Raw genomic sequence first — 25888 nt, forward strand, 5'->3', positions numbered from 1 at the left:
CTTCGAAAAAATAACGGAATTCGTTTAAGATTACTCATACGTATGCCCGTTTTTTCAGAGTCAGTCTGTTCCGAATCTACTGGACCGATTCATTAAAAATCTGTTTTTTTTTTGCCCAAACATGTGCGTGTTACCACAGAATAAGTAATAGTACAAGTACAGAAGGTTCTCTCTTTTGATATTGACGAAAGCCGCCATTTTATATGCCTACGTAATTTTTATTAGCAAAATTACCGCGCACCATCAAGCAACATTGAACTCTAGTGCTGCGCGCGAAAGTCGTTATTATTCAGCACCAACGTTTTGGTTTAGGATAGGGTTGTAAATCAAAAAAAAAAAATACTCACATATAACTTAAGAGTAAATTCTGACAAATACTTAGTCTTCTAGCATTTTTAAATTGACGTGCCTACGATCTCCGACGGCCACAAAATGGATAATTGTACAAGGTCGCGTGCCGAATGCGTCGTCGGCTGCCTGAAAGGTTTTGAACGGCCGCAGTGGGCATTGGTAAATCGCGAATTACCTATCTGTTCTTTTGTCGCAGTCGCACTTGATATGGTTTCAAACAGAATTGGGTTAGTCAGTGTAATGTTATGTACAGAATATGAATATATAAATAAAATAAATATGAATGCAATATTTTTTTGCACTCATCGTGAACCAGTTTCACGAAAATCACACAGCTACACGTAGCGTTACGCGACGCAACTAGTTCGAGCGAGAGACTGCGAGCGTGCGTGCCGGGCGGTGCTCATAGCCCTAGTGAGTTAACCCACGCCGGCGTGGGGTGTTTTGATACTTACAGAATCTTACCTATATCGCGGAGTGCGCCGCGCCTGGTGTTACGTAGATAAATTAATTTTGAATATAGTCACTTAACTTCAAGCTCGAGTAAATTCAATTCTGTCATTTTTTAAGATTTTAAATAAAAGGTTAAAAACTAGTTTTGCTACAATTTTATCGGTTAAGTATAATTCTGTGTGGTTTTTGAGAAAAATACAGCTAAAAATCAAAAAATGTTTTCAAAATCAGATAAATCCACATGGCCGTTTTTTTTTTCAAATCCAGAATCCAGGTCTGTTAAATCAAAATTATACAAATCCACACTGAGCTTTTTCAAAGATAAGTAGATAAAAATTGCAATCTACCTATTGTTTCAAGTAATATATTGTTTACCTTCCTAAATCCAATCAACATTTTATTTTTAAACGGATGGTACGGATTAGTAAAAGTAAACTTTTGGAGGAAGACAGTCCATGATTCTGATCTGTAAAAAAAGAGTCTCCAGATGTGTTCCCAAATTATTGTATGGATGTGTCCGTTTTGTTACGAATTTTTCTTTATATTTTTCGTATCAAAACGGACACAACGGGTACAACGGTAGATAGAAATGCCCATAAATTTGCGACTCATTGTGTAAATACCTACACAGACGGCAGTAGCGTCCGACATCAAAGGGCCTTCCAAACTGTAAGATAGTTCAACTGTGTGTGACTATTGTCTATTGTCACAGTATCATAATACCCTAAGGCATATAGGATGCAAAACTGCGCTGATGCGAAAAAGTTTACTAGGAATGGCACCACACATATTTAATAAAATTCCCGCTAATATTAAAGAACTGAATCTTAATCAGTTTAAGAAGAAATTGACATCTTTATTATTAGATAAATGTTATTATACCGTGGAATAGTTTTTAAATGATGACATATAAATTAGTTTTTTTAATTTTATTTATTGTTTCCTAATTTTATAATAATTATTTCTAATTTATAATAAATTAATAATTGAATTTATAATTATTAAATTTTATTGATGATGCATAGATTTGAAAATAATGTATATTGTCTTGCTATTGTTTTGGACTAATTTGGATTAAGGATTAATAGGTTAATTTATTTCTCGATATTAAATTTGAATTCCTGGAGATAACAAGTTAATTTAAGTATATTTTATAATGTTGTTAAATAAGCAAATATTTGTACGCCTAACGGCAAAACATAGAGAATCCTTAAATCTTAAAAATCTTTGTAACTTACCTATGTTATACAAATAAATCATTCATTCATTCATTTGGGTTGGATTTCAATATTCCTATACCATGCCCCTTAAACTCTCTTTTGATAATAGGTACTTTGTTTTATGAAAATCAATAGCAAAGTAGGTACAATCACCAGCATTAATATCTGCCACAGCGGAGCGTGCAAAAATATCTCACACGTCCTTCCGGCCCTAGAAATGGAGTCGTATCAGATATTTATGCACGCTTGTTGTATGTATCAGATATTGGTGCTGGTGACTGTACGTCTCAAATAACTTTCAAGTGAATACGGTTCAAAAAGTTGAGAATCAATGTACAATAGGTACTTAGTAAACAGGCATAAACGAATGGTTTTTTTTTCTGTACTGAATATTATTGTGGACCATGATAATACTTGGGCGAGATTTAAAAGAGTATTTCTATTAGGAAAACCACAAAGTGCTGAGATAATGGAGAGGGCCGGCTGGTTAACCAAACAACTCGTGAAAGCGAGCTTAAGCGTGAAAACCATCACAATACAAGTCAAATCATCCGAGAAGCTAGATATTGCGGGGCTACCGGACTATGAGATTTGATGGATTATTCAAGACCCGAAACATGTCGGACATACCTCGACTATTTATACATGAGTAACCTGTGTCTGATTTTAATAATTACATCTGTACTTCACGGTATTTTTAATTCAAATATAGTTTAAGTCAAAGTCGCCTGGCAAGGTAGAGAACTTATTTGTAGATCAACGCGCTCAAATTAGTTGAATGTGCAAAACGTGAGGAAAGCACTCCAATACCTAGATATTAGATCATAAATTAAAAGTATGAATGTAAAGACGGGTCTGTACTTTTAATACGTGTAGAGGTCGAAGACCGGATGGCCAAGTGGTTTGAGACCTGACTACGAAGCTTGAGGTCCCGGGTTAGATTCCCGGCCGGGGCAGATATTTGTATGAATAATACGAATGTTTGTTCTAGGGTCTTGGATGTTTAATATTTATTTAAGTATGTAGGTATTTATCTATATAAGTATGTTTATCTGTTGCCTAGTATCCATAGTACAAGCTTTGCTTAGTTTGGGACTAGGTCAATTGGTGTCAAGTGTCCCATGATATTTATTTATTTATAATACGAATTGAACTACTAACAGTCAGTGCCATAGTGGTGTCACAGGAAAACTTGGGAAATTTTTACATAGGTAACTTTTTTTATCGAGAAAACATGGAGTAAGTAAAAATAAGGCCTTATAATGTTTGAGCTATTCTTAACTAGGACTTGTAGCGATACGCTCTCGACTCTTTAGTACATTTTGTATTCGCTGCTAGCTCATACTACTGCAATTGCGATTCAAAAAGCTATTAATATTTCCACCAAGCTCGTGAGACTAAATGAAAAGCTCTGTCTTGTTTCATTTTTCATTTTATATCAAATTTTTACGGAGACGTTATTGTTAAAACCGTCACGTACTAAATTGGACCGCGCTCAATTAAATTAAGTAAGTATGGAATGTCGTAATATCATTTTGATGACTACGAAGTCTTTCGTAATTGGATCGTTGTGTGTGTGCTAATGTTACGTAGGACGTGCTCTTAATTATTAACTTCACACTTAATTCCTAGAACTTATTTTAAAGAATTTATATTTATCCTGCTAGTTATTGAGACAATTTAATTATAATACTTAGTCTGAGCTATCTTGGGAATTATGATAGATATGTAAAATACCAACAAGGAAATGTACACACAAACTTTTGCAGATAACCCAAACAAATAACTTCTAGTAGATACCTAATGCCTTTATATTCAGGGCCACTAAGCCAGCACTAAGCTTTCCGAGCGATCAAGTAACAATAATTTAATTAGTCGGCACACCCACGGTTTTTCAAATCAAATTACACAGAAAAATCTTCTTTCGATATTTTCCCGAATAGTTTGCAAATAAGGAAATTTTTATGAGGTTGTTATAACTGTAGCAATGCCGATTGAACTTCGTTCATAAAATCGTACAGTTTGATTTAAGCACATTAATTAATATTTTTGAGAAGTTTTTATCACGAGTAAACTAAGTAAGTAATTGTAATAACCATTGCATTTGCTTATAGGTTTTAGGGCCCTCGCCCACGGCGACTTTTTGTAGCACTAGCGATGCTGACGCGCGTTAGTCGCATTGGCAACGCGCTACAGAAGCGATGCCAACGCGCTACTAATGCGCTACAGCATCGCGACTGTATCGATGCAAACGCGCGACGGTTTCGGACGACATCGTGGAGAGATCGGAGGGAGGGTGTGAAGGGAGGGAGGGTGAAGCGCGACAGTTGCGCGTTTGAATCGCGACTGAATCGTGGTTATGTGGGCGAGGGTACACAGCTAGCGACCGCATCGCGACTGTATCTATGCGAACGCGCGACAGCATCTCTACTGCATCGCTACAAAAAGTCGCCGTGGGCGAGCGGCCTAGTCTCCGAAGCAACCTTTATGAGTTCCATTAATCTACATTAGACTTCTTTAATAACATGAAATTAAATTCCACTCCCACAAGTTGCCTAAATATTTTACATGAGGGCTGCCAAGTATAATAATGTTTATATGCCAGGAGCTGTTTTTTTATTTCTGAAGTAGGTACTGTCATTAAAATTGATAAAGCACTTTCTTGGTCGACCATACGTCAATCTTCATACAAATATGAATATGTATGACACAAGCGTCGTAGATTAGAATCCACAAAATATAGCTTCGTAACATTGTTAATCTGTCTAATACTCGTAGTGCCGTTTTTGCACAGTCGGGGTCGCTGCGTCCTTGCGGTAATGGCCCCATCGAGCCTGTGAAACTTTAGGAACAGCTCTTGATTTCTATTTACTCTTGCTATTTCATTGCTTCTTTTATTCGCTTCTTGTCATTGTGATGATGTTATTTGTAGGAATCTGCATGTTTTACAAAATAACAGCATCTTCTTCTAATGGCATTGAATTGCAAAAACCAAGAAAAACAGTTTAACAGGCAAACACAGTGAAATAGGGCCGTTCTCTAAATACTACTCCAAATTACATTAAATTCTGAGAACTGGTTTATATTTTAGATAAGATATTTGAGGCAAAATATCTTGAAACTCTCAGAATATAATGTATACGGCAATCTATCAAAACATTTTCGTTTGTTTCCCGTATTTAAAGGAAGATAAATTCAAGATTTACGGGCACACGGTTAGAATTCCATTTTATCAGAAAGTTTTCTTAAGGTGAGTAAATAATATTTTCTCTGAGAAGTGACGAGTGTAAAGGTCCATTTGTCACTTTATTATATCTTTATGAAATCTGGAGATTTAAAATTAAATTAACTTCTTTGCTCTTAATCTAATGGTTCTTTGACGAGACAGTAGGTACGTATGTGATATAAGAATAATGGTTCCACTTTTGCCGACTGTGTGTGTGTGTGTGTGTGTGTGTGTGTGTGTGTGTACATTATGTTACATTCGTTCGGTGCAATTGAAGTAAAATAATCATACTAAAAATAGGAGCAGTGACCATGTTGATTTTAACCCTCGTTCGCGCTTTTCGGCACTTTCAAAATAATGAACTAACTAATAACTCAGGTCTTAGATCATTTAAACTTAGCTATTTAATGATAATTTAAATAACCTTTTATTTTTATTTATCAATGAATACCTAAGTTATATTTTTTGCTAGGCCTGTGCCCAGCAGTGGGCCGTATGTAGACTGGGATGGTGATTTTATTTCTAGCTTGCTTATATATTATCCAATTTTACGCATATAAAACTTTTCTTCCTGGATAAATACCACGAAAATATTTGTTTCTCCTAATACTCGTACAGTCACCAGCACCAATATCTGACGCAACAAGTGTGCATAAATATCTGATACGACTCTATTTCTAGGGCCGGAAGGACGTGTCAGATATTTTTGCACGCTCCGCTGTGGCAGATATTAATGCTGGTGACTGTACGTAGATACATCGCTCTGCTCTGGGTACTGTTCTTGCAAACACTTGCGTCTTTAATTGATTTATGTTATCAGTACCTTATATATGTGCATTATATATGTACTCTGTGTCAGTACTAAGGATAGGTACCCTAAAAATAGAAATTATGCCATCTCATCGCAACATCCTAGGGTCCCTAGGGTCCATATAAACTGAATGGCTTCCATTATCCAACCCTACTGTGTAAAAACATGCTGATTGCTACGTGACTGGCCCATTACGGTGCGTGGTTTTGCGTCAGTCACTCGCCCACGCACCTCCGCCCCGTTTTAGCCGGTTGAATCTGATCAACCAGGAGAGTTTCTTGCTTATAATTGAGATTGTCTGAAAAAAAAACCAAGGATTTTATTTTTGCTTTGTTTTTAAACTACCAATGTTTTTAATTTTTAGTTATCGAAAATACAAACTGAGACATGGATGCACAGAAATAATTTTTAGTTAGTTTTTTTTTAGTATAGAAAAATGAATTATTTGATCTATATGTTGAGCAACAGCATTAATTTACTTTTTATCTGTGGTGAAGTGGTAAATATCTCTTAAGCTTAGAAGACATTCAAAGCAAAAATATTTAATCTTCCTAACTAGGTGGACAACGCATTTGGTGAACTTTTGGTATTGCGTACTATTACTTATTATGTTGTATTGCGTTTGTCTACTTATTTAAGCAGCGGTGATTACGATCAGGATCACTTAGTGATAGGCAACCCATAGGTACAGTACCCGGCCATAAAGATTGCGGTTTACTAATGTTTCGGCGAAAATTATTTAGCAAATTATTAGCTCCCAAACTATTTGTCCCATATTTTTATTTAGGCGAAATATTATTTCCCAACTTAACATTTCGCACTGATGTCATTTCCCAACTAATCATTTGATAAATTATTATTATGCAAATTATTAACTGGGGTTTTTTAAGATGTCATTTATGTTTTGGTCAAATGTATTTGGTTGGCATACCTTAACTTAGCAACATATTGAATGGCATCCAACCTACTTTCCTAGTGGCAGTTATCCTGGCTGCTATAAAAAAAAACCTAACATCGAAGGCTAAGGCGGGAGCTACGATCCGCTTCGCTCCGGCCTGAGCCTTCTGAACCTAAACTATCCAAGTCGCTTCTGCTTCGAACCGTCTTGCTCGCTCGCTTCGCTCGCTCGCTCAAATTTTGAAGTCAAACTTTGCAATATAAAAATTGGCCAAATGTTATTTGACAATTTGTTATTTGCCTAAGCCAATCATTTGCTACATAATTATTTGCCACATAAAAGTGTGATGAAGTAAAATTTTGCAATATAAAAATGTTGCGAAATATGAAAAATGCGAAGTAAAGTTATGCCAACGAATGGTTTGCCATATTTGGAAACATATTTCGCCGAAAAGGCAGTACACCAAAGATTGCACATCGGTCTTTGGAAAGAGACTCTGCTATTTTCGGCTTCGTAGAGCGTTGTCACATACTACTTACGTGACGCTTGTTAGTCGTTGTACAGGTGCAATAGAGTACGGGCGCATTTGCATATAAATATATGTAATGAAGAGTTGTTGAAACTCTCCAAAACTTTAAATTGTACGATGGCATCTTTAGGAAAAAAAAGGAAATATCCTTTTTCTAGTAGCAGCTAATTTGACGTAAACTAATTAAGTCCATAAAGGAGCAGTATTTATTTGATATAAAACGTCACTTAATAAATACGATGCTTGATGGACGGTTGCCAGTGTTCGGAAATCGCCGTGAACAGCCAATTGTCTTTTTCCGAAGACCGATGTGCAATCTTTATCGCCAGGTACAGTCACCAGTATTAATATCTGCCACAGCAGAGCGTGTAAAAATATCTGACACGTTCTTCCGACCCAAGAAATGAGTCGTATCTGATATTTATGCACGCTTGTTGTGTCAGAAATTGGTGCTAGTGACTGTACTGTATGCACGTTTTTTTTTCTATTTGTTATCGTATAAATAAGCTCGAAAATATGTGGATAGTAGTTTGTTTTAATTTTGTGTCCCTCCCGTAAGCAAATACTTTTATACAAAACTAGCTTTTACCCGCGGCTTCGCACGCGTAAACTATTCGGTCTGGTAGTTGCAATTGAAATTTTCGGGATTTTACAAAATTCCCCTGGAAATTCCAAATATATATCGTGGTCTTCATTGAGGTTGTGTTGTGAATAACTGTACAAAAATTCAAGACTCTAAACCCAGTGCTAAAATTTCAAAATTTTCCCTATCCAAATTCAAATTCATATAATTTATTCAGTAAATAGGCCGCAATGGGCACTTTTACACGTGATTTTTTAAATACCAGCACTTTGGAAAGACCATCATTGCCAAGAAGAATGCGCCGCAAGAAGCTTGGCAGAAAGTCATTTTTTCAAAATAAAATAAGTACAAATAAAATACTTAAAAACTACAGTAAGTATACAATTCAAGAAAAAATTACAAAATAATAATAACAATAATACACGGATGTATGGGGTCCCTTGGTTACAAAACTATCCCGTGAAAATATCGGGATAAAAAGTAGCGTATGTGTTATTCCAGACGTCCGGCTACCTACATACCAAATTTCATGCCTCTAAGCCCAGCGGTTGTTATTTCGAGATTTTATCCCTATCCCGTGGGAATATCGGAATAAAAAATAGCCTATGTGTTATTCCAGAGGTCCAGCTACCTATATACCAAAAATTCATGGCTCTAAGCCCAGTGGTTGTTATTTCGAGATTTTATCCCTTGTTATCCCGTGGGAATATCGGGTCAAAAAGTCACTTAAGTGTTATTCCAGATGTCCAGTTACCTACATACCAATGTTCATGATTCTAAACCCAGCGGTTGTTATTTCGAGATTTTATCCCTATCCCGTGGGAATATCGGAATAAAAAGTAGCCTATGTGTTATTCCAGAGGTCCAGCTACCTACAATACTAAATTTCATTGCTCAAAGCTCAGCGGTTGTTATTTCAAGATTTTATCCCTAGGTATCCCGTAAGAATATCGGTCAAAAAGTCACCTATGTTTATTCCAGACTTCCAACTACCTACATACCAAATTTCATGACTCTAAGCCTAGCGGTGTTATTTCGAGATTTTATCCCTATCCCGTGGGAATATCGGGATAAAAAGTATCCTATGTTTTAATCCAGGTTATAAACTAACTTTCCGCCAAATTTCATTCAAATCCGTCCAGCCGTTTAAGCGTGAAAAAGTAACAAACATACTCACTCACTCACAAACTTTCACATTTATAATATTAGTAGGATAAATAAGTGCTTGCTTGCGTGCTTGGTATCTACAATATTGGCTAGGCGAATAAGAAAGAGTCTTATAAGCCGCGTTTGTTTATTTTCTTCAGGCGTAACCTACTGAATATCAATGACAAAAAATGTTCAACCAATTTGCAAGGGACTAACGTTGGGAGCTACCTCGCTACATAAACATAGGCAGAACCTTTGTTGAAAATCAGGTCGGCTGTAGGCCGACTTAATGCCGATTCCCACCTGATTTCATTTTTATTGCTTTAGAGATCAATTGTACAGCGGTTAATCTGGCTTGGCTTTCCTGTTAGTAATGCTTGCCATTTGTTTGATTATTCACTCCATTCAGTTCTTGTTAAAAGATGGGAGGTTTGTGCAGTACCTATCAGGTCTATGTTTTTGATTTTTAGGTTTGACATTTTAGATATGCTACTGAAAGTAAAATCACAAATTATAGTTATGTAGATTTATCTCAGCCAGTAATACGAGTAGGTATAATATATATATATGTATATAGAATGGGTAAATGAAATAGAACAGAAGAGAGAGTAGATATTTTTATATGATATGGGATGAACGAGCAGGCGGGTCACCTGTTGGAAAACAATCACCGCTGCCCATAGACATCTATAACATTTAAGCTGATTTACGGATGGGTAACCAGCCCAATGAGAAATGAGTAGTAGAATGTTATATGAACAAATTCGACACTCGCGTTTGACAGCCACTATGTAGGATGTCTTCAAATTATTCCGGAATAAATCAGCAGATGGTTGGGCTAGTTTGACTATGTTTTTTTATAAATTGCGGTTATTTTAAGACACCTGGCCGACACACCGCCAACGGTGTTATTTGCAGTCATAGAGAACATTTTCGGGTGCCAACTACCACAAAAAATAAAATCACTAAGTATTAACAAAGCGGTGAGGAAATACGAAGTACTATTTTATTGTAAGGAGTGATGAAGCACTGGTAAAATGACGATGTGTCGTTTGCTTAGCAAATCCTCATCCGCCATTGTCCCAGCGATTGCCAGATTTTAGTATTCGAATCGAAAACACAAACTGAAACATTGATACACAAAAAAAACAGAAAAAGAGACCAGCGCTGGGAATCGAATCCAGGCCCTCGGCATTCCGTGCCGCGTGCTATACCGCTACACCACTACTGGACAGGAATACAGACTCGAATTTCTCCTATGCACCACATATCTCAGCTTGTTTGGTTCTTATTTAGTCACTTAAGCAGCAACACTAGTGACATCTATGCTGTAGCCCTCATCGAGAAACTTTCAGCACTCCATTGGAACTAACCGCTCAGCCGGACAAGAGATGTCGTTAAAGCAATCAAATTAAGATTTGTTTTTGGAGTCTTTTTGTATTTTTTACTTCAACTCCAAAAACCAATCTTAATTTAGTATTCGAGGAAAATAAATGGACGCAGTCAAAGAATGTATTTTGCCTTAGCTTCCCTTTTTTCGACGAATAAACAAATCTAACAATGAATGAACGGGAATATCCACAGCATTACAATAGAGAGAGAGAGAGAGAGAGAGAGAGAGAGAGAAAGAAAGAAAAAACATTTATTTACACATAAAAATACATTAGATGGAAAAAAATAGGCAACATCGTAATGCTCTAACAGAATCTGAAAGTGGTACGTCGAGCAATAGCTGTACATAAATAAAGTAACAAAAAATGAGATTCGATATTATATTTTTGTCATGACATGGGTGGGTATAGGCAAAACAGTGGCGGAGTTAAACAATGCTTGTTTTATTCAACAAGGGCAAAGTGAAAAGGACGAGTTATGATTTTAGCAGTTATGTATTTCCAACGTAGGTTACTTCTTTGATTTTATAGACTTCCTGATTGAGAGTTTTTTAATTTACGTAAAGCTAAAATATTTGAAGGTATCTTACATGTATTTAACAAGTAGAAATATTACAATTAGGTAACGATATTAAATGTTACAATATCTTTTAAAAGATAAATAAAAGCAATAGCGAATTAGATATTATGTCGCAAGTCGTTCATTTGAACACTTTTTAATGCTTCATTATAAGTATTCGTAATATTCAGTTCACAAATTTTACGTGTGAGCGATCAAAGAGCGACAGTGAATTTGCTCCTAAAAGATTGCCGTTCGTGTAGGAGTAAAGTAATTTGAAACGAGTTTCAGAAGTTTTCACGATCGAATAATACGGTACCTAGCTAAAATTTCACGTCGACTTTATTGTATTGCGTTTAAAAGTCAATTTTAAATTTAATTAAGGAACGGCTAGGTAATTTCTGTATTTTACTTTTCAATTTACCAGAAAATATAGTTATGCTCAGCTACCTTGAGTCTATAAAACATTAGCCTTCACTTCACGAAGCAACTTTAACCCATATATTCTCAACACGTACTTATCATGTTCAAGCGAAAATCTGGTAAAGCGTGAATTGCGATCTCATGCTTCTTTTGCCTGCAAAATATGAGATTTCACAGTAACTGTGTAATTTATGACAAAGGTTGAGCTCTCCTTTATTATATTTGTATTTCCGGATCACGTTACGGTTGCTAAAAAATACCTACGTTATCCCGGAAACGTGTACTTTTCCAGTGTTCAATTTCATTTTATGATGACATAACATAAAGATGAATTCGTAAATGTACAGGGTTTCGTTTTATTTTGCTCTTTACTCGAATCAGTACTTGGAATCGTAATTATATTTTGTTACAGATGGCAGTCATGAGAAAGAAAATACTGGACAGCGTATGAAGGACAGATTCGTCGAACACTTGGTTTTAAAGAAGTGACCAATATTTTTCAAGATGAGGATCGTAATAAGTAAGTAGTTTTTGTAGTAAGTATGTATTTATTTGTTTATTTAATGTTATAAATTATAAAGATATCAATCTTCCTTTTCCTGAGGAAAAATGGTTGATACATAGTTTTAAACAGAACAAGAATTTTACCAGCATACCTATCTGGTTACCTAGATCTACCGAGGATTTAATATATTAAAATTTAACAGCATATTATTTATTATCTTTTCTCAGCAACTCAAACTTTCAAAGAAATTGCCTGCTCAATTTTCTAACGTTGAGTTGGAATTTGGTGCCTTCAGACTTCGGCCAAAGTCTTGTCCTGACGGAAATAAGCTTAGCTGCCTCATTTGTACAATAGTTGTTGTTGTTTGGCCCTGAATCTTTGGATTTAAAGCTTCTACATATAAGGTATAGGTACTATACTATACACTGGCCGTTACCCGCGACTACGTCTGCGTAGAACTCGTTTACTTATCGCTATCCCGCGGGAACCATGCAATTTTCCGGGATTAAACTACCCTATGTCCTTCTCCGGGACTCAAACTATCTGTATACCGAATTTCATCTAAATCGGTTCTATGGTTCAGACGTGATGAAGTAACAAACAAATAAACAGACACAAACTTTCGCATTTATAATATTAGTGGGAAAGTAAGTGGAAAGTTAGGAACTTTTGTACAATACCGATTATATCACTAATTATAATAGATTTAGGGGCTGTTTCACCACCCATTAATTAGTGTTAAGTGACGGTTATATGTGATGCCGTCTCATTTAACCGTCAGTTAACACTAATTAATGGATGGTGAAACAGCCCCTTAATGTTTGAGTACCTGTTTAAAAATATAAATAGAAAGTGGGTAGGTATTGAAGACGATTTTTTCACTACATAGGGTTGCAATATTATTAATTTTTTTTTCTTAATTGTGTAATATAGTTTTTAAGTATTATTTGTAATTATTTTTTATGAAAAAATGACTTTCTGCCAAGTTTCTGCGGCGCATTCTTCTTGGCAATGATGTCTTTCCGAAAGCGCTCGTGTAAAAGTGCCATTGCGGCCTACTGAATAAATCATTTGGAATTTGAATTTGCAAACGCCTAATGGTAAGAAAGCACACCACCGACGGGCACCTACAACAGAGGATCCATAAGTCATTTATTTGCAGAAATAGTGCACACTATTGTAGCATGCAAACTAGAGTAAATTAAATACTATATTCATTATAATAGATTACCGCTTTTCACCACCCAAATTGATGGTTAGAATGCCAGTATTATGGTGTAACAGCCCCTTATGTTTGAGTATATTTTATTAGGAGTGCAGTAGCCTATAGGGTAAAATTAGACCAACAATTTTACAGGCTGTCTTACTCTAGGGTAAAATTAGACACTTAATCCACGGACACAGCATAATGTCCACACCACCATAACTGTAACTTGGTTAAATGGTACTTAAGAAAAGCAGACGGCTCAAAAGCTTCATTTAACCAGTCTTAAACCTCCACCGATCGGCATTGAGTAATATCAGTAAATGGCTATCCATAACGATTACAGAAGCGCCCTACGACGCCACAGGGTAACGTTTGAGCGTGACGCCACTTACATTCTGGGCATGTCCCGCCAGTTACTGAATATTGCTTCGTGACTTCGAAACTTGTTTAATTGAAAAGTGGTGGTCTTGTAATTATTTTTACAGAAAATTATTCTAAAATCTCATGGGACATACGTTGAGAACTGGATATGATCAAAATTCGGTAACAAATCGTCATAGATAGTGCAAATCTGCTGATCGCATGCGTAAATACCGCGGCGCCTGCACTACGTTTACTTTTGTAGGGAATTATTTGATCATTTTGATATTGGTTTTATTTCAAATATTTGGAGAAAAAAATGGAAATTGGCTATATGTATTTGTCAGATAAATAGGTGGAATTATTCAATGCTACGCCCATTTGCACTATACGAGTACATAGGTACCTACCCGATGAAATATGTAGCTCTCGGCTTATGAAATTTAAGACACGATACTATATGCTTACTCGTCGGAAGCGCACGTAGGCATTAATCTATCCCAAAGACAAATTGATCCAAACATTACCCTGTGTATAAACTAAGCTTCTGCTTACGTCACTATGGACATTCATCTTAACGTCTTCTCACAAATTTGAAGAAAATTTCATGAATCTCTGTGAGGAAGCTCGACGAGCTTTTACTTGTTTTATTTTGAAATGTTTAAGCACGTAGGTACCTACCTACTTACTTAAAGATTTTATATATTTAACATTACGTGAACCGTGAAACGTGCTTAGTGCAAATTTTGTAGCCAGAGATTTTATAAGCAATTTAGAGGTGCACAAAGTTAGACGAATCTTGTGAATATTTCGTTATAATTACTTATAACAACGAACCATATTAAACTCAAAACGAGTATTGGGATTGACTTGCAATTTAGTGTAAATAGTGTAGGTTAAATGACTATGCAAGTAGATTAGTCAGCAAAAAAACTCGTAAGTACCTACCAAAAGTGAAATTTTTAGGTTACCTAAGCGAGCGAGAGAGCGACCATTTTACTAAGAGTAAAGTCATATTAAATAAGTGTATAAATTAAATCTCATATTGTGAAAAAAGCGCGTGAAACGAATTTTCTCCAGCATCAAAATGGATGCCATGTTTTTATCCAAATATTTTTTTATGATTTAAGCAGTAGCTACAGGTGGCAGGCTGTCGTTCACTGTGGCGTTCTGTGGCCTTTGGTTACCATTGGCCATCTTCCAGCTAATGATGCTGATGATGATGATGATGTTGAGAGGGATTTTGTTTTGGCAGGCGGCGCGAGCGCGCGAGCGGGCGCGGTGGTGTTGGTGGTAGCGGGCGGCGCCGGTGTGTCGGCGCGCGTGGCCGGCAAGGTCGGCGGCTACTCCAACAAAATGAGCGGTGTGTGAAATAAATACGAGGTGTTAATTAAGTAACTCAAAACCTTAATATACAGTCGAGGGTATATATCTATATAATTTAGCCTTATAGCGTCAAATATATATGTATATGTGTATATCAACCTTATGGCTACTGGCATAAGACGTATATATATGTGTATAAATATATAATTGAAATCTTGGTAACGTACATGCATTCAATAATCAATTAAAAATATTAATTAGGTCAATTGGTGTTAAATGTTCCATGATATTTATTTTTATTTATTTAATCTTTTATGTGACTTGGAAACATCACTGGAAATAGTTATCTAGGATCTTACCCTAAGTGTGAAATTGGATTTTGCTAGAAAAATCCATCACCCATTCTCTTGGAGCGCTCCATTACGTCTAATGCTACGTTTGACAGAAGCCCATTAACAAGTAACTGGATAGTTATGTATGGTTCGATACCAAAAAAGCGGACATTCAAATAGTTTCTCAGCAGGAAATGAATTTATTTATTTTATTTATTTTTATTTGACTGGATGGAAAACGAGCAAGTGGGTCTCCTGATGGTAAGAGATCACCACCGCCCATAAACATCTGCAACACCAGGGGTATTGCAGATGCGTTGCCAACCTAGAGGCCTAAGATGGGATACCTCAAGTGCCAGTAATTTCACCGGCTGTCTTACTCTCCACGCCGAAACACAACAGTGCAAGCACTGCTGCTTCACGGCAGGATTAACGAGCAAGATGGTGGTAGCAATCCGGGCGGACCTTGCACAAGGTCCTACCACCTGCAAAAATGTCCCCTTAAGACTATTAAATACATACAAGCTCAAACACGGCTAAGTTATGTTGTTGTTGCTTGGATTTCAGTGTCTAGCGCTTCCGGCTCGCTCCGTCACTAGTTCAGCACGATGGTATCATATTGTATTATCTCATCAGAACTACTTAAACATAATTGCCAAATATAGTGTCAATACAACACTTAAAAAGTGAGTGAAAATTTAATTCCAACATTCCGTCACATCTGTAGAGATTCGAACCTACATATATATAAAGAAAAGCTATACATACATGCATACATAGATAGTTACAACTTTACAAGTGAGCCTAATAAAAGTGAGTTAAAAATAGAAAAAAAAAATCATTATAAGTATTCCTTTAAAATATTGTGTAGGTACCTAAGGCTAGTTACTAGGATACACCTTGTCCCTAATGTAAGTAAGACGTGTGTAAGTACAAGTGTGACCACTTCCCGAAAACAAAGTTTTATTTTCTATCTAAAATTGTACCGTCGTGCACTCAGCAAAATTGAACCGCTAAAATATGAAACTGTACGTGTACGTACACCGGAAAACCCTAAGTATACACGGTTACGTGCCTAGTTTCCTAACTACACACTTTTACACAAAATGAATATATGAATTCGCAAGTTTCTCGAACATTAAACATCAGTGTTCCAACGAGTTCGGAACGAGGTAATTTTTCAAGCGCAAATTTTGTAGCTGGGGACAGTTTCGAAGATAAAAAAAATGTAAGATTATAATTTCAAAGTTCGGGGACGAAAACCTTAAGATCTTGTTTTATGAAAGCGGACATTTTACGCAATATTGAAATTTTAGGAATGCCTTTTATTTATTAACCAATTTACACCATTAGGTTGAGTTTCCAGCAAAGATTTGCAAGGATGCGATGCGAGGAATTTGTTTTTCAGGAACCAATGAAACCTATCCTCGGACCACAGCGCAGCTCTATAATAAAAACAGCTTAACGAAGCGATTACCTACTAAACTCAACTCAGATGTTATTCGCTTGGTTTTGCACTGGTTGGGAAATATTTAATTCATGAATTACGCTGAGACGACTGTGAGAGCTTCCTATGTAATGTACAGTTGACCAATTTGATTTCTAGAAAGCCCAGAACACTAGAAGTGACTTTGCCATCATGCTGTTCTTGTTGTTCGATAACCTTTGTTAAAGACAATAGTTATTTGTGCAACAAGAGAGCAAAGTTGTTTTTTGTTGCGAGTGTTGATTTTGAATCCCGAGTAAGTGAAGAATTCTATAATCACGAGCGTCAGCGATTGATTCTAGGTTAGAATCCTGAGAGCAGCAAGGGATTCAAATACACGAGATGCAATAAAACTTTGGTCTCGTGTGACACATACAATTTTTCACCTCAGCAGCGAGAACATAATTTAAATGGAACATAAGAATAAAACCACATATACCTACCTGTTTACAAAACAAACACTTTTTTTTTTTAAATAGAATCCGATTATTAAGAATCAAATATAATAATCACATTTAAAACCATAAAAAAGTGTCCAGTAGCTACAATACAAATCTCATACTCATAACATGCAACGTGCATTTGAGAACTTCTTGTCCTGATGTCACACTTATTTTTTAATACTGCAAAAAGCCTCATCTTGGGGTAATTAAAAAGGTTGAACAATAAACGTATAATTTATTATAAATGTTATTAAACCTTTAAATATGAATTTTATTAAGATTTCTATTACATAAACATAAATAGATTTGTTAAAAATTCATTAAATTTAACAAATATTTATTCCAACTGTAGAGGCAGTATACGGAATTCTTTTATAAAAAAAAAACAAGAGAAGCGGCTTTCGTGCAACGAGGCTGCATACTTTATTAAAAGATCGGGAAAATTTACATTTTGGAAATATTTCGATATATTTTTAATACCAAAAATTTAATTTAAGATTGTAATTAACAAATTTGATCCTATCTCTCGCTTTTTTCGCGTTGAAGTGAAATGACAGATCAAAGTAAAGTTCAAATATTTGGAATTCAGTAAGTAGGTAGACCCAACACTGTACTAAGCATTAAAAAAAAAAGTTACTTTGTCTCACGGAGTGAGCAAAATGCGATTTAGCTCACTGATTTCTCATAGCAAAACCTGCCTGTTTGAGGTGCTGAGGTGAAATAGTTATTTGTGCAACAAGAGAGCAAAGTCGTTTTTTGGTGCGAGTGTTGATTTTGAATCCCGAGTAAGCGAAGGATTCTACAATTGAATCACGAGCGATAGCGAGTGATTCTAGGTTAGAATCATGAGATTAGCGAGGGATTTCAAACACACGAGATGCAAAAAAACTTTTCACCTGAGCAGCGAGAACATTTATCATTTAAATTAAAGGTTAAAACAAAACCACATATATTTAGAAGACAAAAAATATCAAAAACTTTAAAATATAATTCGATTGTTAAGAAATAAATATAGTACCTACTTACATAATCATATTTAAAACTTTTTGTCGAAAATGATTCATACAGTCGCCATTATATCTTTAAAAAGTCACTTAATAATGCCAGACAACGATCAAAAGTCACCGGTAAGTAGACAGGTTTTGAACATGGAAGGAAAAAGTATCCAGTATAAAAATAAACCTTTAAATATGATTTTATTTGGATTTTTATTGCTTGAAACATGAATATATATAGATTACTTTCAAATTCATTCAATTTGACAAATATTTGATCCAACTTTAAGAGATAGGCAGTAGACGGAACGAATTTATTAAAAAAAAACAAGAGCAGCGGCTTTCGTACAACGAGGTTGCATACTTTATTAAAAGAGTGGGAAAATTGTAACATTTCGGAAATATTTGGCTGTCATATAATTCACTATGTTTTTTTTTAATTTCAGCTCGTGTTTTTGTTCTTTAATTTGTCCTTATTATAATTAATTAATTATTGACATATTTTTATGCTAAAGGTCAACACAGTATTTTTTTATTAGGTTGGTCTAATGCTTCTTAATTAAAAAGTAAAAAAAAAAAACTAAGAAAAAAGTAAAATTGAACGGGATATTCGTTCATTTATGCTCGTTTTGTTTTCTAATTTAACTTTGTAGTTTCATTTCATTTTTCATTTCATTTGAGAAGAGCACCGTACAAGCTTCGAGCAATAAGTGCTATAATAAATCCCTCTAATAATGCTCTATATACCTACTTAATACAGACGTTTTGTAATTTTGCGGTTGAAATATGTGTATCCGAACGTTTATTTGTTTCTTTTTAGGGCTACAGAATTTGAAAATCGAACTTATTATCGATTTGATCCTAACTCTCGCTTTTTTCCTATTGAAGTGAAAGTGACAGATCAAAGTCAAGTTCAAATATTTGGCATTCAGTGAGTGGACCCAGCACTATCCTCAGCATTTAAAAAATAATAATTAAAAAGCTACTTTGTCTCACGGAGATTTTTCATAGCAAAACCTGCCTGTTTGAGGTGCTGAGGTGAAAACATAATTATTTACCAGGAATCAATTTGGTTTAGTGTAGGTATGTACATCTAATCAATAATGGCCATGTTTTTGTTTAGGTAAAATGAACGGGATCACAACCTCATATCCTCCGCCTCCTCTCCTCTCCTCTCCTCTCTTTATATTGGGCCTGCCGCCTGATTTTTCGGATACTCTTTAGTACTTATACATACAGTGACCATGAACGTGTTATATTCATACACAAAAATGATAATCCGTAACCGAAAATCAATTAGCTCAACAAGCACCAAATAATGAACGTGATTCCCATTATTACATTTGCAAATGCTCCATTATCATTTAAATTAGCTTTACCTCCATCAACCATCAGTAACAGAATCTTTAATTTATTTCATTTATAGTTACTTTTTCGTACTTGTATTTAAAAACCTTCCTTCGTAATGGAAGGAATAGAGCCGTGAGTCAATATACTTTTATTTTACTCAATTTTAACAGGCGCGGTAAAAACAACCCCTAAATACCATTCATTAAAAAAGCTTTAGCAAGCGTTAACAAATTTTATGATTGCCGTTACAAGCGAAAATTTCGAAGTAAAAAATACCTCTACAAAAACATTTGAGCAAGGGTTAAGGACTAAAAAGGTATGCCCAGGGTACACAGGGTAGTAAGGCCTTGATAAAGCTTAGAGAACAGATTTCTCAATCTAGTGATTAAGGAGTATTTACTAGATTGGTACAATACCTACCAAAAATACCGAATCTTCAGTTGTATGTCGTCTAATATCGTATGTAGTCTAATAGATAGATCTAAGTCGTATGTATTCTAATAGATACCAGATAGTAGCAGTTCATATTTGTTTTTGTTCTACAATGTTGTCGTTCGATTAGTGCTCCTAGTGTAAGTTTTCGATTACAAAATACGTCACGATCGCTTTCACGTTAAAATCTAAATTTGTATGGAAACACGAACATCGCAAACGTTCCGCTAGAGGCGCTGTTCGTATTTCCATATAAATTGAGGTTTTAACGCGAACGCGATCGAGACGTATTTTGTAACCGAAGACTTACACTAAGGGCACGGTATTTTGTCAATAAGGTAGTTCAGGAGCTCCCAAACTGTGCGTCACGCCGCATCGGGACGTCGCGAGATAGTTGGTACACATAGGTTTCGGCACGAGAATCTGGAGCTAAATAACGTCTGTTTTTTTCATAAGGGCGTCGCAAAACAATTACAACCTGTAAAGGGAGTCGCGGTACTGAAAAATGAGGTGGTTGACTGACAACATCAACATCATCATCATATCAGCATAGGGCGTCCACTGTTGGACATAGGCCTCCCCCATACTGACATCATTAAACATTAATTAGGTAATAGGTTATACTAACCGGTTAGGTACTGTCCCTAACCGGTTAGTAGGTATTGTAACAATACAACCGGTTAGGTAAACTAGATTAATTTTCGGATAACTGCAATATCAGATTTGTAGTTGTTTTGAATCAAATAAATATAAATTGCAAATAACTATCTGACGTAATACTGCTATCTAGTAATGTTTATTACAGCCATACAAAATATTATATCAAGGTGCTAATACACACTGTGTGCACTTTGTCTGTAAGTATTTATCTTTTATAACTTATCTTAGTTTTATTTTTCAGGTAAGTCTACAAGCGGTATAAATGAAGAGATTATCTGGATCAGCATAAGCATGGCGATAGCGATAGCAGTACTCATAGGGATTGCCCTTTGCTACATCTTACGAGAGAAGTGTGCGAAGCGGCAAGCCTACAGGGAGCAGTCATGACGATATAAACAGGAGTTCGCACGGCACGCCCTTGCGGACTCCCTGGCAGACCTGGAATTTCCCCCTTACACTCTCTACCCTCAGTACTCCCCTGATGGAAAAGAGTACTTCTACAACTTCCACCGATTCTCCTATCTCAGAAACAGCTTTAAACTACCGCCTAAAGACTACCCGATCAAAGATAGCGAGGAAGTGTATATCAACGCGTGATTGTTCGGTCTGAAATTTTGTGCCAAATGGTAGGTACTTAATAATATGTTAATGTTAACGTACCTACAGTTATGAGAATAATAAATATTATTGTATTTTGTCACTCCTTTATTTTACTGGCGAACTGGTGATGTGTACATTTTAAGTTTTAAAAAATATTTTTACCGATAGCACTTATAATATTTAGTACACTTTTCAGCCAAATAAACAATTGTAATGGTCACAATCTGTAAGGATATTCCACAAGGAGTGTCAATTTTCTACTTGTTTTTATTATTCTCATGCTAGGTACATTTTGGTGACGTAAACACTTCTCGGGTATTAGATTATTTATTTATTTTGATGATGTCTCTATGTACCTACGTATAGCGTAAGTGGAACTATTTTAACGAAACAGGTGATTCAAATTATGTAGATAAAAGTCAAATGTCCTGTAAATAACATTTATTATTGACAACCTATTTAGTAAATGTTAGACGTGAACTGATTGAAAATCTTGGGATAGATTAGATTGATTAAAATATTGACAAGTAGCTTTAGTATCTGTCACGGACAGAAACTATGTCTAGACGAGAAATTGCCTTAAGAAACTAGTCTAGTCTCTTTCCACTAAAGTTTAGTGGTATGACGCGATTAAAACGTTCTCAGGATTGTCCAGACAAATTATTGAATTCAGAAATTGTGGTAAGTTGGAGTTGTTAACTGTGATAGAGAATACCGAATTTTTTTATTTCACTAAGTAAGTGCTCCACTGAATTCTGTTCAAATAGGTAATCTGGAGTAAAAGTAGAGGATAAAAATAATGGCGGCGGCATATTGCGTAGCGGGAGCGGCGGTCCGCGGCTGCTGGCCGAGTCCGCCTCAGAGGGGCTACTACGTACGTAATTAGAAAATCGAAGTTCGTATCGTGCCGTCCCACTGACGCTAATATTATTTAATACGAGAGTGAGAGGGACGGTACGATATAATCTCCGATCTTCGAATTTCGTAGTAGCCCCCCTGACGCGCGAATAATAGCCTGACCAACAATAATACTTGGAAAGGGTCCTCTATTATTAACTGGTAATCCAAAAAGTATCCATATACTTTTGTTGTTTGTGGATTAACTCCAATGTTTGTGTGTACATATATAATTCTGTATGACGTGGGACACAAAAGGTACTGTGATTTCGATTATTTTTAAACAATGGGTAAACAAACATTACTATATTTAGACACATTACGAGTTCTGGTTTATCCTTAGAACTGATATATTCCGACTGCGAAAAGCAGGTAATATTCATCAATAAAATTGTGAGACATTGTACTCATTTAAGTAATGTAATACGTTGTTAAAGTAATACCTAGCTTTAATTACGTACCTACATTTTCACTTATTGTTCATTATTGTTATTATATTTTCTTTATTTAATTCTAATTTTATATTGTAATTTTTACCTGACGATCCATTTATGAATGTCATATAATTACCGGACTTAATATGTTTATTATGTTTTTTTTTCAGAAAGCAATAAGTATAGTATAATCTATTCATAAATACTTTGTTATAAATACCCACGTCACACTTAAAGAGGCATTCACAATATACAGGAATCACAAAATGTATAGAAATAGTTTTAACCAAAAGAAATTTAAATCTACCATACTCTATTGAAATGCTCACACTTAGGTACTAATTTTTACACTACCTAAGTATATTATGAATCTCTTTCAGCGTTTCTTTCTTTCCTCGGCATGTTCGTGAATGATTAACCAATTTCATACCTAATTCAATAGTAAACTTATAAAACAACAACTATTAAGTACATACATAATAGTTAATTACCTTCTTATTATTTTATACCGATTATGGTTAGCAATGGGTTAATTTAACTTCGAGTTCACCGACTTCCGTGGAACTTGTATTTTTTTCAATAAAACTAAGATGACATAATATACACATTCAACGGGTCTCTATTGGCATCCATGATCCATGATCCTAATTTCCTATGAAGCCCTAACTTCAAAATCAATGACAACTTTTGTCATAATGATCTTTTGCCATAATAACGTTTTCCATAATGTAAATGCCATAATATATTTTGTCCTAATATTGAACATCCTAATGCTTATTTACACTAGTTTAAAAATCCAAAACTTTTGTCATAATGATCTTCTGACATATTAACGTTTGCCATAATGTAAATATAATAATATTTTTTGTCCTAATATTTATTCGCAATTCTAACCTAACCGACTTTTCTGGCTGCGGATCGTTTCTGTAGGAGTCGCAGTTCTAACCTAACCTAACTTACTTTTCTGGTACCGGTTCGTCACTGTTGGGGTCTCATGCAGTTCTAAACTAATCTACTTTTCTGGCTCGCAAGTCGCTGTTTGCCAACAAGTGTTAATAAGTGTTATGCCATTTAATATTATGGATTATAATATTATTAAGTACTCGTGAGTTTTATGTCTTAATATATTAGTAGAAATATAGGGATTTAGAGTATTAGGGCATGCGTAATTATGGCAAATGATCATTATGGCAAAAGTATGATATGTCAAAAGTGTTTATGGCAAAAGTGTTACGGCATTTGATTTTAGGACAAACGATATTATGGATTACGAAGTAGACTCACATTCAACGACTAATTGAATATAATATATTTATTATTAATTCCCACACGCGTTTTGAATAAAATGAACCCTATAAAAACATAACCTGCTGTGTTAATTTTTTAACCTATTATCTATTCTGTGTCCCGACGCAAAAAGAGGGGTGTTATAAGTTTGACCGCTATGTGTGTCTGTTTGTCTGTGTGTGTGTGTGTGTGTGTGTGTGTGTGTGTGTGTGTGTGTGTGTGTGTGTGTCTGTGGCACCGTAGCTCTTAAACGGGTGGACCGATTTGAATGCGGTATTTTTTATTTGAAATCAGGTTTTCTAGCGATGGCTCTGAGACATGTTTCATCAAAATCGGTTTAGCCGTTTTTGAGATATTGAACTTTGAAGTGTCAAAGTCGTTGGTTTTCCAACTTTTTGGTTAGGTTAGGTTATCATTAGTCAATTTGATGTTCGAATGAAATATTACAAGAAAATTTTAAAAGATTTAATTTTATCGAAATTACTTTGCGATGTCGTGTGTGTCGTGTGCCGCTCTAATGAGAATATTGCAACAAGCAACCGCTAAGAAAAAAGTTACCTATGTAAAAAATTACAGTGCCAAATTTACCTTGAAAATTATACAAATAAATGAAAATTATATAAGCTAATTAAACGAATGTATTTAAATAACAAGGTAAACATTAATTGAATAAATATGTATTATCATGACCAATGTATTATCGTGAATTGTTTTTCTAGAAAGAAATAAATAATTGGAAACCTTATGTTTGTTTACTATTTTACCTTCAGTTTGTTCTGCGAATTATCTTTAGGTTTGAAATTTAGCATGCGAGTAGTTATGTAACCACGGCTTAAACAAATGGCATGAATTAACATTCTCCGCTGTATCTTATACCTAGTTAAAATAATGCCGGCGCTAAATACAGAGTAGCTAGTTAGAAGGGATTGTCAAAGCAAATCTAGCTAATGAACGGTATACAGCGCAAGGCTTGTGTCTCTCCACGAAAGGAGACAGATAGAAACAAAAACTATGGGAACCCTTTGTTATCCGACACTCTTAGAACCCCATGATGTGATTAGTCTGGCTAGTAAATTTTTCCTTCGCCGGTTGGATGGTTAATACTGAAACGCCATCCTAGAGTGGCATTATTCAAGAACATTTTAAATGTTAACATTCAATGCGGAACGCCTCGAGTTTCCTTACGAAAGGCTCTGCAAGCTGAAACTCGCAAATTTGTCTTTGCATAGCTTAAAACTGAATAAATGTTCTTCGTGCACAGCCCAAATGGTTTTTTCCAATAACGGAATCAACAAAAAAAATCGTATTATCATCAAGCCTGCCCACAAAATTTCACGAGAAACGGTAGTGAAATGTGATCTGTAGGGGAGGGCAGACAGTAATAGAGTATCTGCCAAGTGAAACGGAAAGTACTTCGCGTTCGCTATCTATACTAAACTTGTACTGCTGTTTGTTCTGAGGAAAGTGACATGGTAATGCCTCCTAATGGATATGACTACTAAATAGCTCTATCTAACTAATGCTTATTGACTACGACTCCTTTGCTTACTCCGGTTCTTCTAGTGATTATTAATTTGTCTATGGCCGAGATCGGTTCGTCTAGAGGTATTGAACCTACCGATTCGTCCGAATCCGTAACTTTTGAATCTTGAGTACTTCGGATATACTTACTCTGGCGAAACCTAACGGCTTCTAATTGAATTCTGAATTGGATTCAGCTACCTGTCTTTGTAATGAATGCTATTAGCGTGAGCGGGACGGCACATATCCGATCCGATCCGACGTGATTGAACGAAAGTGAAGTGAGTGCTGAATCGCTGATCGCGAGTCGCTCGATCCAATAGGTCGGTTCGGAGTTAGTAACTCCTCGGACTCGATAAGATTTGAAAGGAGTCAATAGGTTCGATCCGCTAGGATCTGACTCTTTTGAATCTTCAGATCCGGATTTACCAATCTCTAGAGGAAGCTACAGATAGCGTGC

The 25888-nt window shown here is 35.6% G+C and overlaps 1 protein-coding gene across 1 annotated transcript in view; it reads left to right on the plus strand.

Annotated features, from left to right (window-relative positions):
- Positions 1-24632, plus strand: part of LOC141429135 (uncharacterized) — a 33677-nt gene extending 9045 nt beyond the window's left edge. The window contains exons 2-4 of the mRNA XM_074089369.1: positions 12006-12113; positions 14921-15028; positions 20931-24632. Coding sequence (XP_073945470.1) covers positions 12098-12113; positions 14921-15028; positions 20931-21076 — 270 coding nt within the window. The 5' untranslated portion in view covers positions 12006-12097 and the 3' untranslated portion in view covers positions 21077-24632. The remainder of the gene's footprint in view (positions 1-12005; positions 12114-14920; positions 15029-20930) is intronic.
- The last annotated feature ends 1256 nt before the right edge of the window (positions 24633-25888 follow it).

This window comes from Choristoneura fumiferana, chromosome 6, assembly GCF_025370935.1.
Source record: "Choristoneura fumiferana chromosome 6, NRCan_CFum_1, whole genome shotgun sequence".
In the NCBI taxonomy this organism is placed as follows: domain Eukaryota; kingdom Metazoa; phylum Arthropoda; class Insecta; order Lepidoptera; family Tortricidae; genus Choristoneura; species Choristoneura fumiferana.